Here is a 17160-nt window from a genome sequence, read left to right as displayed (position 1 = left end):
AAACTGCTATGTCCTAAGCCACAGGACAGTGTCAAAAACACTTATTAACGCCTCACATAAGTTAAGGACACTAAGCCTCCATGTTCTGGAATACCGAGTTTGAATTACATAGAACATAATAAAACTGTACAAGGAAGGTAACATTTCTTGATAAGTCCCAGGGCGAGAGATGTCTGCACAGTGTCTGCTCAGGGGGAAATGACCTCACACTGCCAGGTGGCTTTGGCCAGGCAATGGCAGGCACATGCCCAGGAGCGTTCTTCCCAGCAGCCCACCCGCCTAAGTGAAGCAGCGAGATTCCTTCGGCCTCTCTCAAAACTTGAAGGGTTTTGTGCTTCAGGAATGAAGCTATGGCTCTTAAAAACAGATGGTAAGAATTACTTAGGATTCACATAAATTAAGTAGAAATGTGAAGAAAAATCAAGAAAAGAGAAGGATCAAATAAAAGTTATAGCACAACACACAGTATCATAGGGTGTTTTTCAAAACTTAGAATTCATAAAATTATCCAAGGAGCTTAATAACAGTGATGATTCTCTGGCTCCGCTCCCAAGTGTTTGACGGGACCTGGAATGTGCATTTTTAATAACCTTGCTTGGGTAATTCTGTTCCAAATTGTCCATAAACCCCAATATAAAAAAGTCTTGAAACTTTCATGGAAAGAGGCCAACTAATTGCAGAAATCCATCACAGAGCCACTTGAGCACTAAACAATAACACAACAACAACAAAAAAAAAACCCAGAGAAGCAAATAGGCAAAATGTTGCAGACAAGCACACAGGGCCAGCTGGTGTGTGCATTTCAAGGACAAATGATTTGAATGGAGAGTCATATTTCAATAAGCTGGGTATGACAGAACTGTTGAGGAAATGTGCTCTGGATCAGAGATAGGGGTGTTCAACTCCATACAGGACAAGGCGTGGAGAGCAGGTGAAAATGAGGGTGTGTTACAGAACATTGATAAAGGGTGAGAAGGATACTCTGATGCAGTGGGAAGTCAGCTCTGCCATTTATTGGGTGTGTGACAGTTACTTTGCTGCTCTGGCTTCCAAACTCTAAATGGAGGAAGCTACAACCCATCCCTAGGGACAGTTGTCAAGAGTGAATGATCATAATATATTTTAATAGAGCCCTCTGTAAACTATAATGCATCAAACCGACAAAAATCAGTATAATGATAAAAAATCGGAGGTTACTAACATTTTTAGACACTGATTATAATTTTTTTGTAAGCATCTTGCTGAGAAGTTGGCAAGAATGACAGATTAAGTGTCACAAAGCCCAGTAGCATGTCAAAAGGAGGTAGGAAACAGCTGACTGGTGAAACCAGGAGCACTCACAGAACATTCCAGAGGAATGCAGGGAAAAATCCATTTCCTTAAGGGTGGGAAAGAAAGGAGAGAAGGCTCAGCATTCCAGGACATAGTTCTATTTCATATAAATTACCTTAGTAAAGTACGGATGCACTTGGGTTAAAGCCACAGTGAGTCTAGCAATTTCTTTTCCAACTTTGCTCTTGGAGGTGACCGGGGACTTCTGGTCTTACACTAGAACTCAGGAGACAATGTGGAGGGCTGGGCCAGGGCCAGTGGCCTACTTGTGTGTCAGGAATCTGGGGCTGGGCTTAGCTACTTTCAGACAAGGAAGAACAAGTATCCTGTGAACTTGTCTGCTTTTGAGGATTAGCATTTCTATTGCAGTTCACTCTGAAAAGTCTCCATCTTGTTTTACTTTAACTGAAGAGAAAGAACAGACTCCAGCAGAGAATGAGAGGAATGAACACCAGGAAGGCCCACTGTAGCGGTAGGGGCAGCTCGCCAAGGGGTGAGGAATCAGTTCAGGTCTGGGAGACGGGTGGGAACAGTGGAAAGGAAAGCAGTCAGCCACAATTTCTCATTCCCTCCTGCATCGCCTGGGCCCCACTGCACCAGAGCTTTTTTGTCAGAAGCTTTATGCTTTACTTTTTTTTTTCTTCAAAAGGAAAAAAGTGAGAAGGTTATGTTATGTTGGGTCAAGAAAAAAGTTTTGAACATAGAGACCACATTTTTTCCTTTAATATCCTGCCAATCAAGGTGTCACACTAGCTGATGGGTGGGTCCTAACATGTCATAGAAGAAAATCACCTTTTAGTTCTACAGGGTACATGGGGAGAGGATTAAAATGACAAATCAGAAGGGTCTATTAAAAGAAAATATAGCCAAAACCGGTTTGGCTCAGTGGATAGAGCATCGGCCTGCGGACTCAAAGGTCCCAGGTTTGATTCCGGGACATGTACCTTGGTTGCGGGCACATCCCCAGTAGGGGTGGTGCAAGAGGCAGCTGATCAATGATTCTCTCTCATCGATGTTTCTAACTCTCTATCCCTCTCTCTTCCTCTCTGTAAAAAATTAATAAAATATATTTAAAAAAATAAATAAAAGAAAATATACCTCAAGTATAATAAAAGTAGTACTGAGTTCTCAAAGGTATATAGGCTACACTTTTTATCGTGTACAATTACACAAAAACAAGGGAATGAGCATGGAAAATGTGAGCTGGTCAGAGGGGGTGAAGCAAGAGTCCAAGCCTACATGGAATGCTGTGAACACGAGGCGATCTCATCCACTGCAGAGGGCACTGTGATGTAAGAAGAAACAGAGAATGAAAGCAGAGTAGTATGAAAAGAATCTGAACATTACTGTGAGAAAGTGAGATATATTTTACTAAGCAGCTATTTATGAGGTCAATTTCCTTATGCATTAGTTATGTGGTTCCCACCATTAAAGTAAACATGGCTGAATATAAGGAAAATAAAAGATATTTTAACGATGTTTCAGGAAACAAAAGAATGAAATTGGAAGTCTTCTATAAATGTTGTATAGAACACCCTGAATTGTAGCTAATATGAAACTCCAAGGCAGGAAAATAGCATTTGGCTAAGAGAAGGGGCTGAGGAAAGGCAACAGATGATAGCCTCTGAAAAGCCACAAAAACAGGCTTTCAAGTTACTATCAATAAGTTCAGGTAGGGTGCTATAAAAAAAAAATGATGGCTCAGGGTGATCTGGCTCAGTGGGTAGAGCGTCGGCCTACAGACCGAAGGGTCCTGTGTTTGATTCTAGACAAGGGCACATGCCCATGTTGCAGGCTTGACCCTCAGTAGGGGGCTGCAGGAGGCAGCCAATCAGTAATTGTCTCTCATCACTGATGTTTCTATCTCTCTCTCCCTTCTCCCTTCTTCTCTGAAACCAATAAAAATATATTAAAAAAAAAAAAAAAAAAAAAAAAAAAAGCCCTAGCCAGTTTGGCTCAGTGGACAGAGTGTCAGTCTGGGGACCAAAGAGTCCTGGGTTCAATTCCTGTCAAGGGCATGTAACTTGGTTACAGGCTCCTCCCCAGCCAGGGCCCTGGTTGGGGCTTATGTAAGAGACAACTATCAATGTTTCTCTCACATCAATATTTCTCTCTCTCTTTCCCTCTCTCTTCCACTCTCTCTAAAAATCAATGGAAAAATACCCTCGAGTAATGATTAAAAAAAAATGATGAATTTCTGTTCAAAGAAAAGGGAAATGAGGAGAAACTGTGATCCTGGAATAGCAGAAACTGTGTATCCCACTTAGCTAAGAATGAAGTCAGCTGATCAGTAAGGCATATATAAAAGTGTCACCAGAGGTGGCAAAAAGACAATAAAATTTACTGTGCCCGTCTAAAAAAACAATATTAATAACAGAAATTGGTTAAATTTGGTTACAGAGAAATAATATTTAATATGCAAATTTAACAAATATATAACTTAAATTACTACAAAGGTCAAATATGACACCATCTGCTAAATGTCAAGGTTACCCATCTGTTAGGCAGCGCAGTTACTGAGGACAATGGCCAGCTCCATGTACCTATAATCCTAAAATACTTAATAGCTTTTTCAGTCAAGCAGTCTTAATGATCTGCCTAGGAAATCCTGGCTAACAGTAATATGGCTAACAGCATTGCCTGACTTGATTATAAGCATTTATTTACTTGCTAGCCTGTTTGCAAGAAGAGCCAAGAAGCAGATAAGTGGTCCCTGAGAGGAGAAGCAGAGGCCATGAATAATCCATCACCTGGAGCATTAGCACCTGCACAATTAATATTTGACTGTATTGGCAAAATGATTAATCACTCCATAGTTGATAGTACTCTGTCTTCACATACCTAACATGTAATTATTGAAAATACATAATTACCTATTTAAGAAAGTAAATGAGTTACTATCAGAAAGAAATAGGCCACTTGAGATTATTGGGAAGTTAAAACTGTGAATCGTTTTTAAAATGAACAGAAAATAGTGTATACACGAAAGCAAGAGAGCAAGAAATATAGGTTAAAATTGATGATTTATAAAACGAGTTTTATAATGAATGAAGATGTTACATGGTACAAGTAAAGTAACTTTCCCTTACTCCATAAACAGAAGTGAGAACAAAGGGCAATATACTACATTCGATTTATTTGTCTGCTGTTGTTTTTTAACCATTTTTTTTTTGTGTGTGTGTGTGTGGTATTGTTGTTGTTTTTTTGTAAAAGATATGTGACCATTCAAGAAGAAGAAACACTCATTAGAAAGAATATATGCACCCCTACGTTCATAGCAGCGCAATTACAATAGCCTAAGTGGCCATTAGCAGATGAGTGGATAAGAAAATTATGGTACATCTACACAATGGAATACTATGCAGCAATAAAAAAGAACTCTTACCATTTGCAACAGCATGGATGGACCTGGCGAGTATTATGCTGAGTGAAATAAGCCAGTCAGAGAAAGATAAGTATCACATAATCTCACTCAGACGTGGAATCTAATGAACCAAATAAGCTGATGATCAAAAACAGACTCAGAGTCTAAGAAACATGAACAGACTGTTGAGCCTCAGAGGGAAGGCAAAGGGAGTGGATGGGAAGAGATCAACCAATGAACCTGTATGCATATATGAATAACCCGTGGACACATACAATGGGGTGGTGAGGGCCTGGTGGGGGGAGGATGGGAGCGAATGGAAGAGGTTAATGGGGGGGAAAGGAGGATTTATGTAATACTTTCAACAATAAAGATTAAAAAGAAAGAAAAAAAGAACTGAATCTTATAGGAATAAACTGTTGTACTTCTTAAAAAAAAAAAAAAAATACATTCTCCCTGCATAGAAAGTTTAGACATCTTCAAAGAATGAGAGAACCTAAAAATAAGAGCTTGGGCATCTACAAATTCCATATGAATTTTACAAAAATAATAACAGCTTAATCAACTCTGGTTAGAACTCATTAGCTATGTGCATTTTTCTGTTACTTATCTACACTATATGCCAAAATTTTTTTTTTAAATTCAGTTGAAACTGTCAAAATAAATGCCCCCAAACAAAATGTTTTGACAGAAATTTCGGAAGAATAGAGGGCAAAGAAAACACTGAAATAATGCTAATGGATAAGAGTGCATTTCAGGAGCCCCCAAAGAATCCAATCATGTTGGGGATAGGTTTTTGGGACTGAAAAACTAAAACATGAATCCTCACGGTAGCTACAGGTACTTTATCTCAAGGTGACTTTACCAAGAAAGAAATGATTTTTAAAAAGCAAAACACACACAGGAAAACGACCTCCTTCCCCAATACCAGAAAACGAAAGCTTACTTGTGAATGCACACTTATGGTAATGAGGTTTTCTTCCCCCAGTTCTTACAAGTAAGGACTATCCCTGGGCCTGGGCCTGGGCCTGGGCCTGCCTGGGTATCTCCAACCCAGGCCCCAGCAAAGAGCATTCACCTCCCAGATCCACTAGACTCAGCACGTTTGAGTATTCCATTAATGCTGGTAGCCTGGGTGGAAACAAGTTTGTTTCTCCTGGTCCTATAAAGATCAGACTGTTCTGTACAGAGAACATTTTGAAGGATGTCAGAGGGGAGGGTTTTGGAGGGATGGGTGAAAAAGATGAAGGGATAAAATACAAACTGGTAGTTACAGAATAGTCACAGAGATGTAAAATAAAGTACAGCATATGAAATAGTCAATAATATTGTAATAACTAGGTATAGTGTCAGATGAGTTCTTGATTTATCAGGGTGACCACTATGCTGTACACCTGAAACTAATATAATATTAATTGAAAAATAAAAAATTATTTTAAGAAAGAAAAGATTGGACTGTTCTGGGAATGAATTAACATCCTCTACTCCCACAACAGCCCTACTCTAAGGATGCAGTTGTCTAGACTTCAGTGTGCTGGATACAAGCAAGATACCAGAAGAACATAACTAACTGATTTGCAGACTACATGTACACCTCCAAATCTCCAGGGACCAAAGACTGCAGGACTTTATCATTAAATCAGTCTTCTCTTTAACAACATTGCATATTTGGGGTACATTTCTCACTAATAACTCTCTTCCTACAGTGAATATGCATTTTATCTGGGCTACACTGATGTGAAATAGGATTCCATCTTTAGATATAATATTTATGTGAGAAAGAAAAACTGACTGGCATTTGTTAGTTCTGATATTATTTTATTTCAGTCTATATGAACACTTACCTCTTTGACACTGTGTGTTACTGCCCATATTAGAAAAACTCTTGACATCACTTGGAAAGAAGTCAGGACAACAGAAGATGGAACAATTCCTGAAAGAAATTTTAGGATGGATAAATACATTAGGTTTATTTACTAAGTTTCAACATGAAACAAAATTTCTAAGTAAATTCTCTAAAACATATAATTTTAATGTTTGGACACAAAACCATCTTCAAACTGAAACTTATCTTTATTGCTGTATAGACTGTTTTTCAATGTAGTAAATATTTTTTTTAAAATTCCTACTTAAAAACAACAATATAGTTAATTACAATAGCAAACCATGGAAATTAGGTATTCTTCTTAAGCCTGACCAAGTGAAATATTTTTTACATTTACCATATAGGTACATAAAATAAAACCATTGATGAACCTTTAAAAACAGACACTGAAAATTCATTAATAACATGGGTTTTAAAAATGAATAGGCACCTATAGAAGGAAAATTAACCTGCATATTTGGGGTATATTTCCCACTAATAGCCCTATTCCTACAGTGAGTATGAACTTTAGTGGTAAATATACCCCAATACGTATTTGTATCTATTGAATGTTGGAAGCTCCTAAATATCAGACTTGTTATACCATCTAATGGTTATGTTGGTATCTTTTATATTCACTTGAAGATTTTGCCAACAAGCATAACAAAATCAAAGTTTATCTTTACAAACCATTTCTTCTCACCTTGTTTATTACAGTAAGCATGGGTACAATTGTCCTCCCAATGTCCTCAAGTCAGATTTAATTATTTTAAGTACGCTTCAAGCTTGGCTAAATTTGCATTTCTTTGGCCTCTCCCTTCGATTTCTATAACCACAATCTCTATCTAGAGACCAGCTACCACCATTGCATAAAATTCTTGCCTCCTTTAGGTCATCTTAAACCCAGCAATAAGCCATATCTACAAACATAATTTCTCTTGTAACTTTACCCTGGCAAGGGACTGCTACTAAAATAAAATCTAAAAGCAGGATTATAGGTATACAATCCAACAGCCCCCCACTGTTACTCTGGCTTTACTGTTGCAGCAACTAGACTTACCAACTTCTCAGATCTATTGAGTTGCATGTGGGCCACTCCACACCTGCCAGGAATCTCTCACCATACTCCCAGATCCTTCTTCCACTTTAAAACTAACCTCATTTTCAACACGTTTACTGGGCTATCTCAGACCAATGTCCAAACCCTCTAAAATGCACTCAGACTTCGGGACATTTATATAGTTGGACAAACTATAATTTACCAAAAGACCATGTACAAATCAGATAGAAATATAACTTACTGCCTCTATAGGTTTGGCTATGAAAGAAATCACTTTGTAACTCTAAAGAAAAAGAGATGCTGTAAACTGTTAGAATGAGTTTCTGAAAGAGGATTTACATTGCCCTGCTCAGTTGTTTAGAGCATTGTCCAGATAAGCCAAGGTTGCAGGTTTGATCACCGATCAGGGCACATAAAGAAGCAACCAATGAATGGATAAATAAGTGGAACAACAAAGTGATGTTTCTCTCCCTCCCCCCCCCCCCCTCTCCCCTCCCCCCCCTCTCTCTCCCTCTCTCTCCTTAAAGTAAATCAATCAATAGAAAAAAATATTTAAAAAAAGAAGATTTGGGCTTCAAGAGGGATGGTTTGGTTCCCAAAAGCAAAACAAGTAACATAGACATGTTAAGAAAGTGCTTAGCAAATAAAAATGCTTAATAAATCTTCGTAAAATGAATGCAAGAAATATATTAATATATGGACATACAGGTCAATGGAATAAAGTTGGGAGCCCAAAATTATGGTTACATGATTTTCAACGTAAGTGCTAAGATAATTCAATGTTTTTCCCAACAAACGGTGTTGGGACAATTGGATAGCCCCATGCAAAAGAATGGATAGAGTTAGATCATTTCCTTATGCCATATATAAAAATTAACTCAAAATCGATCAAAGTTCTAAATAGAAGGGTTAAAAACTATAAAACTGTTGGGAAAAAAGACATGTAAATCTGTGTGCCCTTGGATTAAGCAATAGTTTATTAGGTATGAGAGACATAAAAGGCACAAGAAAATATAAATAAATTGGACTTCATCAAAATTAAACTCAAGTTCTTTAAAGGACATCAGGAGAGTGAAGAGACAACCTACAGATAGGAGAAGATATCTGCAAAGGTATATAATGAATTCTTACAAGTTAATGATAAAAAGACAAATAACCTAATTTAAAATGTGGGCAAAGGATTTGAATAGAGATTTCTCCAAAGAATGTACATGGCCATTAGTTATTAGGAAATGCAAATGAAAACCATAATGACCTATCTTTCACATCACTAGGATGGCTATGATAAAAAAGAGAGACAGATAATAACATGCAAAAGAATGGAGTTAGAACACTTCCTTACACCATATGTAAATATTAAGGAGGACATCTTGATATTGGAACCTTCATACGCTGCTGATGAGGTTATAAAAGGGTGCAGCCAATCTGAAACAGTCTGGCCAGGCCTCAAAGTATTAAATACAGAATTACTACATGACCCAGTAATTCTACTTGTAGATGTATAAATACATGTCCAAGAAAAATGAAAATATAAGTCACACAAAAGTGGAAACAATCAAAATGTCCAACAGATGAATGAATTAAATGTGGTATACTTATACAATAAAACTTTAGAAATAAAGTAAATAAAAAGTAATAGATAAGTAAAAAGAAATGAAGTACTGACATATACCACTCTATTGATGAACCTTGAAAACATTATGCTGAAAGAAGGCCAGTGACAAAAGACCATATGTTACATGATTCAATTTATATTAAAGTCCAGAATAGGCAAATTATAGGCATCAAAAGTAGATTACCAGGTTAAAAGGGAAAGGGACTGACTGCCAGTGGACAAAGGGTTTCTTATAATAGAGGCAAAGCTTTGGTAATTACGGAATGTTTGGGATTTTAGAGGCCCTTTAGCTTCTGCATAGGAAAAAAAAAAGAAGAAAAAAAGGCAAATGCAAGATTCATTTTTACTGGTGAGGACCACATCTTCTTTATCCATTCATCTATTGATGGGACACCAATGTTGCCTCCATATTTTGGCTACTGTAAAAAATGCTGCAACAAACATAGGGGTACATATACAGGGTTGGATAAAAGTAAGTATACAGGTTTGAGTATGCAAAATAGAGTTCATTCTTGTATTATTTATTAGTTATTGCATTATTTTCCATACAAATAACTGTAAACCTACTTTTGTCCCTCCCTGTATCTTTCTGAGTTAATAGTATATGTGTGTGCATGTTTTTAAATAAATAGCCAGAAGTGGAATTGCTGGGTCAAATGGTAGTTTTATTTTTAATTTTTTAAAGAAATTTCTAGTGTTTTCCACCGTGCCTACACCAATTCACAATACCACCAATAGTGCTGAAGGGTTCTCTTTTCTCTACATCCTAGACAACACTTGTTATTTGTTGACTTTTGGATAACAACCATCTGAGAGTATGAAATGGTATTTCATTGTAGTTTTGATTTGCATCTTCCTAATGATTAGTGATGCTGAGCAATCTTTTCACATGCCTGTGGCCATTTGCATGTCTTCCTTGGAGAAATGTTGATTCATGTTCTCTCCTCATTTTTACTGGTAAATGTTTTTTGATGTTGAGTTGTATGAGTTTCTTATATATTTTGAATATTAACCCATTGTGGAATATGTATGTTGTGACTATCTTCCATTCAGTAAGTTGTCTTTTTGTTGTGGTGATGGTTTCCTTCACTGTGCAGAAGCTTTTTAGTTTGATGTAGTCCATTTGTTTATTTTTGCTCTTGTTTTATTTGCCAGATAATACATATCCAAAAAGATACTACTAAGACTGCGGTCAAACGCTGATGTGACTCAGTGGTTGAATATCAACCTATAAACCAGGAAATCATGGTTCAATTCCTGGTGAGGGCACATGCCTATGTTTCAGGCTTGACCAATGACTCTCTGTCATCATTGATGTTTCTGTCTTTCCCTTCCTCTCTGAAATAAATAAAAATATATTTTAAAAGACTGAGGTAAAAAAAAAAGTTTACTATCTATATTTTCTTCAATAAATTTTATGGTTTTAGGTCTTACATTTAAGTCTTTAATCCATTTTGAGTCTATTTTTTGTATATGGTATGAGTTGTCCAGTTTAAAATTTTTTGGCATGTATTTATCCAGTTTTTCCAACACCATTTATTGAAGAGACTATCATTTTTCTATTGTGTATTATTGCTTCCTTTGCCATAAATTAATTGACCATATAAGTGAGTTTATTTCTGAGCCATTTTGTTCTATTGATCCATATATCTGGTTTTGTGCCAGTACCATATTGTTTTAACCATAGGTTTGTAATATAGCTTGAAGTCAGGAAGCATGATACATTCAACTTAGTTCTTTCTCAAGATTGCTATAGCTATTCAGGGTCCTTTGAGGTTCCATATAATTTTTAGGATTTTTTTTTGTTCTCACTCTGAAAAAAATCCCATTGGTATTTTGATGGGGATTGCACTGAATATGTAGATCGCTTTGGATAGTGTGGACATTTTAATGATATTAATCCTTAAGTATATATTTAAATAGTTTAACTTATATCATTTATACTCTCTATAGTTTGTTTTTCTCAATTAAATTTTTATCTTAAAACACATTCTTGCCCTAGCTAGGATGGCTTAGTTGGTTTGGAATGTCTTCCCATCTACCAAAAGGTTGCAGGTACAATTCCTAGTCAGGTCCCATAACTAGGTTGCAGGTTTTTTGTTGTTGCTAATTACTTAAATTAATTGGCTGGCGACCGCTGCTCCAAATGTTTCCTAAACCGGCGGTCACCAACCTTTGGGTCCTCATAGATCACCAGTGGTCCGCAGAACACCAGTTGGCAACCGCTGGTTTACAGACAACAAAAAGGAGATTCTGCAATTTATCAGCAATATAAAAATTCACTCAAAAAAGATTTACTACTAGGCCTCTATTATTCATTAATTTGATTTAAAATATCTAATTCAAAAAATATTTTTGGAGTACCTAAACAAGCCATACCAGGTGTTGTTCTTCATTTTGAGGATACAACAGTGAAGGAGAGTGTCCCTGCCCTCAGGAACTTATACTCTTAGTTTACAACTGATTTGCTCTGGGATGGCTCTTCGTTTTAGGACTTTTCCCTCAAGATGGTACAAGACTTCTAAACATTTGTAAACAGGAAATGACGTGATTGCCTATTGGTTTCAGAAAGCTCTGTCAACAGTGTAAATCTTTGGAAATGCAAGATTATAATTTGAGAAATAATTATAAGAATTTATGTTGAAAGGGCAATGAACTTTTGAAGCAAAACATTAGCAGATAAAATAAATACAGGTGTGTGTGTGTGTGTGTGTGTGTGTGTGTGTGTGTGGCAAAAGCTGTATAAAGTGGATCTGGCAATTGATTTCTTATTTCCCCAGAACTAGGGTGATCCCCAAGCAGCTGAGCCCAGGAAAGCTGGGCAGCACTGAAAATCCTTCCTACCCAATGCAGCCCTTAGATGGGCCAGGAGAGTGGGGTTGGGAGATTGGCTACATATGACTAAGACCAGGTTGAAAGTTAGGTACAAAAAAGGCAACAAGGTTGGGAGCAAGAGTAGGAAGTGTCCACAACCAGTGAAAGAGCTCCAACCATCAAGCAATACATGGGTAATGGAGACCAAACCAAGACAAGGCAGGAGACACAAAGTTGGTGCCAGAAATTAAATTAAATGATGGCAAGTGAAATCAGAATCTCCCTATCCAAATACCAGATCCACTGAAATAAAAGTAACAAAATTAAATAACAACAAAAATCACCAGCAGCAACCAAAAAGAAATGCAGTATAACTTTATGCCATAATTTTTAAATGTGCTAACCACAAAAGGAAAGATTAGACACTTCTCACTCTACTCACAACCCTAAAAGTGAATCAATAAAATTCTGAGAATTTTCACTAGTAGGACCACATTCGAAGAGAAATATTAATTTCTGACTGGAGTGTGGGGAAATATTAATTTCTGACTGGAAAGTGATGGGGATGTAGGAAAAGTGACTAAGCAGGTGCCACCTCATCAACACCAAGTTTTTCAGGCCCCATACTGCAGGACTGGTAAAAAGTTCCCTATGGGAATACTTTCTATAGGGTTGAGGAATCCAGGAGAAACGAATTAAATCTGAGAAGAGAAGGAAGAGTTCACATTTTTAAAGAAGCAATTCATACACATTGTTCAAAATTTCAAAAGTATTAAAAGATATGCAGAGAAAAGTCTCCCTCCTACTCACATCCCATCTTACTACCACTCAGGGGCCTTTCCCACATATAACCAATTATTAATTCCTTCTTTCACTCCAGATTTATATTTTAGCTATATAATAGCAATTATGCAAGTGAATGTATAAAGGTATATTTATTCACATTTGCCCCAATTTTTACACAATAGCAACATTTTATACACACTGTTGTTCTATTACTTGCTTTTCTTCCCTAAAAAATATCCCGAATATCTTCTTTTATATCAATGCATATATATGTAGTTTTAATTACTGAAGCTTTATGTTTTAGTATCTATGCATTCTTCCAAGCCCTAACCTTAATGTATAGAATATATGAAAATGAAAACTCCAATCCTTAAACTCTAGCTCACAGAGGAAAACAATTAAATGTTAAACACTGTGAAAATGCAATAAGGGATAATCCAGTAACATTTATATCAGAGCAAATAATTGGACAGAGATGCTTTCACTTTAGGAAGATGAAAAGGAATGGCAACCATACAAACATAATGCAAGAAAAAATAAATAAAGCATGCATTGCATCTAGGGGAAACTAAAAAATATATGCATATTTTGGGGGAGAGGAGTCAAATATTAAAGCAACTGGAAAGAAGCTAGTAATTATGGAAAATAAAGATAGTCCAACTCAGTGATAATTATTATCCCTAAAGTAGAGAACCCAATATATGGAACAGTAAATGCATTCAAGGATATAATCCAAGAAATGGAAAAAAAACAACAACTCAATTTGTACTGAAAAAATACACTGTGTTCCAGAAAACGACAAGTGATAGTGAATGTGTAAAACCGAGAAATTTCTGGTTACAAAAATATTTTATGGATCCAGACAGAAAAAGCAAGTTACCTACAAAGTGGTAAGAAAATCAGCCTGGCTTCAGACTTCTCCACAGCAACATCCAATGTCAGAAGACAATGAAGCAACACTACAAAGGTCGAAGGGAAAGAAAGTATGTTCAAGAATATTATACCCAGCCAAGATAGCATTCAAATGAAATGGCAAAAGGTAAACATCACTAAATAATGAAAGGGTTTGCCACATAATACCAATGTGACTGACCTTCTTGAGAGATACATGCTGTCAGAAATTTAAACAAGAGATAAGTCAAAATAAAGAATTCAGGAATGGAGAAGCCATGATAAGAGGGCCTATAGTAGGCAATGAATCCATTCAAATACATATCAATAAAACTTAACAATTACCAGTACCGTAATTACGGTTTTAGAACATAGTGTAAGTGCTTATAAGCCACAATAATAAATAATATGTTTTTAAAAATGGGAGTCAGGGCTCTGGGTGGTGTGGATCAGTTGATTGGAGCATTGTCCCGTACACCAAAAAGGTTACAGGTTTGATTCCTGCTTGGAGCACATACCTAGGTTGAGGGTTTGATTCCGTTGGGGCATGTATGTTTCTCTCTTACATTGATGTTTCTCTCTCCCTTTCTCTCTCTCTCTAGAAAATCAATAAACATGTGCTCAGGTTGAGGGAATTAAGAAAAAAGGGGTGAGTTGAGGAAGAGATATAAGAAGTGACAATACTAATTTCCTTAATAGAATTAACCTGTTAACTGAGCAGGACCTATAAATACGTCAAACGTAAACAATATAGGGAACGGGTAGGACGTATGAATACATCCTGGAAATTTATGTTGCACCCTGAGAGGGACCGTATATATTTTTTGTAATCTTTATAATTGTTTGTAAAATTTATAATTTTTTAATTCGATGTTTCCATTTTTTTGTTGGTATTCTTTTCTATTTTTTTGTAATTTTGTATTTTCCTTTGTGCTTTATATATACCGGTAAATAAATGAAAAAATATATATATCATTTATTTTAATTAAGTATAAATAAAGAAAAATAATAATATGAAATTACGTCCTCCGGGCGTGACGTACTGACTCGTCAGTACGTCACGCCCGGAGGACGTAATGGGCGTGTACTCTTTCACGCCCATTAATAATAATGGGCGTGAAAGAGTACACGCCCATTACAGGTTGCGTAATTGAAAAGGGAACTCCCCGGTTAACAGGTTAAGAGATATTGCCTAACACTAAAATATAGCTAAACGTAATTCTAACCTAAATTTTTCATAATCACTTTGTTAAACTTCAGGACCTTTTAGTATATAATATGTATCTCATGGTAAAAAAAAAAAAAAAAGTTATGTAACTTATTTTTTATTAACTCAATGATTTTAATGAAAAATAGCATGTATAATATGAGCAATAGATCTTGATTCTTCCACCCATCTACTTTTTCTTCCTTATATTAATATATGTGTGAAGTGAATGCTCTCTGGAATGATGTTTATCTAGCACTAATGAAAATTAGTTCTACTGGTAGAATTTGGAGCCATTTTAAAAACATTACTGTTTACTTTTCCATGCTGTTTGAATTCCTTATAAAAGCATGAATTATAACTTCAAAATTAATAAAATCATTATTCTTAAGAAGACATTAACTATTTGGCATCAGCAAAAATAAAATTCTGAAACTAAACTAATTCTAATTTTAAACAGAAATTTTCTTAAATATTTTCTCTTAGAGTAAAAGCTTAAACGTAGGGAAACCAATTATTTCTGGCCAAAATGAAGAGTAAGGTGGGACCATGGATGGAATTCAAGGGAAAAGAGTACTGTTTTGGGGGATTTTTTTAAAAGAATAAACAGAGAGCAATTCTCTTTTCTTTTTTTCCAAACACAGAAAACTGGCCATACCTCTGATACCTCCACAAACAAGAAAACAATTTTTAATATATTTTACATAACCACTCTTACTTTATTGCGCTCTGGCAAAAGAAATGTGTATCCTATACTGAGAGCAATAGCAAAACTATGGCATTTATCTGATAAGCTCTGGATTTATTCGAGATTGACATTTCTAAAAGATGTACTAAATTGTAAGAGGGCATTGCATTTTGTATTAAAAGATGGTGTTACTAAGTACATTCATGCTTACTGTTTACTAAATTGAAATGGATACTTTAGGAGATAAAGCCAAAGGACGGTTATATACATATACATACACACACACGCACACACACACACACACACACACATACATATATATATTGCATGTTCATTGATTTTTCCCTGACGGTTATATACATACATACACACACACACACACACACACACACACACACATATATATATATATATATATATATATATACATATATATTTTTTGCATGTTCATTGATTTTTCCCCTGAAAAAAAACATTGAGGGAGAAATCTATTTTTATACTTAAACAAACAAAGGGGGAGACTTCAAAAGTGTTTCACATTTATGGCAGGCTATCTTGCTTTTACTCTCAAACCTCTGGGTGTGAAACTATACTCCTTTTAGACATTAGGAAAACTTGAGAAAAGCTGAAAACACAGTAAAATATATATTAAAAATATAAAATAGGACGTTGGGCATAGGGAAAATAAGGGTAGAAAAATATCCTAAAACCACGGGAGAAATTAATACCTAAATAGATGAGAGAAGGCCTGTGTACTTGTTTGGGGCAGATTACAAACTTGGCTCTGAGCTCCTTTACAACCAATATAAGGAGAGAAAACAATTCAGTTGTGTAGTCCATGAAAAGAAATAGAATCAGGTGCTCTATATATAAAATGACTCTGACTATAGGAGTAGTTTCTGGTTTACAGGATGTTCTTAATACATCTATTTTCTGGGGTTTCTGTTATTATTGTTATTTTACTGTTTCCTCTCTGTTTCAGATGGCCAGGTCAGCTTGCCCTTCTTCCACTTAATTGAAGTTCTTACATGTAAAAAGTAACAATAATTGATTTCATTGGAGGCCCACAAGCCTCTGAATGAAATGAGTTTTTTGAGGGCTTTATCAAACATTCAGAGGCTTTTAATTTCTTTGTTTACTTTTGGGGCCTCCACTCTTTAGGAATAAAGTTACTGAAAGTCTAATCTCTGAATGAGAGCAAAATATAGACATGAAAAAAAATAATGGATCTCCAACCTTTCAGAAGATAACATAAAAGGTTGTCACATTTTGGGAAAAAAAGATTATAAACTATTCTCTAAAGATGACAAGAGTCAATTATAAGTCATGGAAACTCACTCAAACCTGCATATTGTAGTTAGCTATTGTAATTTGCCAGCAGGTTATTTTTCTTGTTCACAGAACTCCAAGCATTAGACCAGACTGCTTATAGCAGCCTCGAAATGATATTCAATATATATTTCACCAGCAAGACTACATCGTAAGTTTTTCTTAAAAAGAAAAAAGAATTTAGTAAAATGGCGGGCCAAATAAAATTGA

At 35.9% G+C, this 17160-nt stretch overlaps 1 protein-coding gene across 1 annotated transcript in view; it reads right to left on the bottom strand.

Moving 5' to 3' along the window:
- The window catches only part of HACD2 (3-hydroxyacyl-CoA dehydratase 2), an 82311-nt gene that overhangs the window by 26111 nt on the left and 39040 nt on the right, over positions 1-17160 (bottom strand). The window contains exon 4 of the mRNA XM_036447531.2: positions 6541-6629. Coding sequence (XP_036303424.1) covers positions 6541-6629 — 89 coding nt within the window. The remainder of the gene's footprint in view (positions 1-6540; positions 6630-17160) is intronic.

This window comes from Pipistrellus kuhlii, unplaced genomic scaffold (assembly GCF_014108245.1).
Source record: "Pipistrellus kuhlii isolate mPipKuh1 unplaced genomic scaffold, mPipKuh1.p scaffold_m20_p_2, whole genome shotgun sequence".
Classification (NCBI taxonomy): Eukaryota; Metazoa; Chordata; class Mammalia; order Chiroptera; family Vespertilionidae; genus Pipistrellus; species Pipistrellus kuhlii.
Note: the sequence above shows the minus strand (reverse complement) of the source record. Positions and strands in the feature narration are given on the sequence as shown.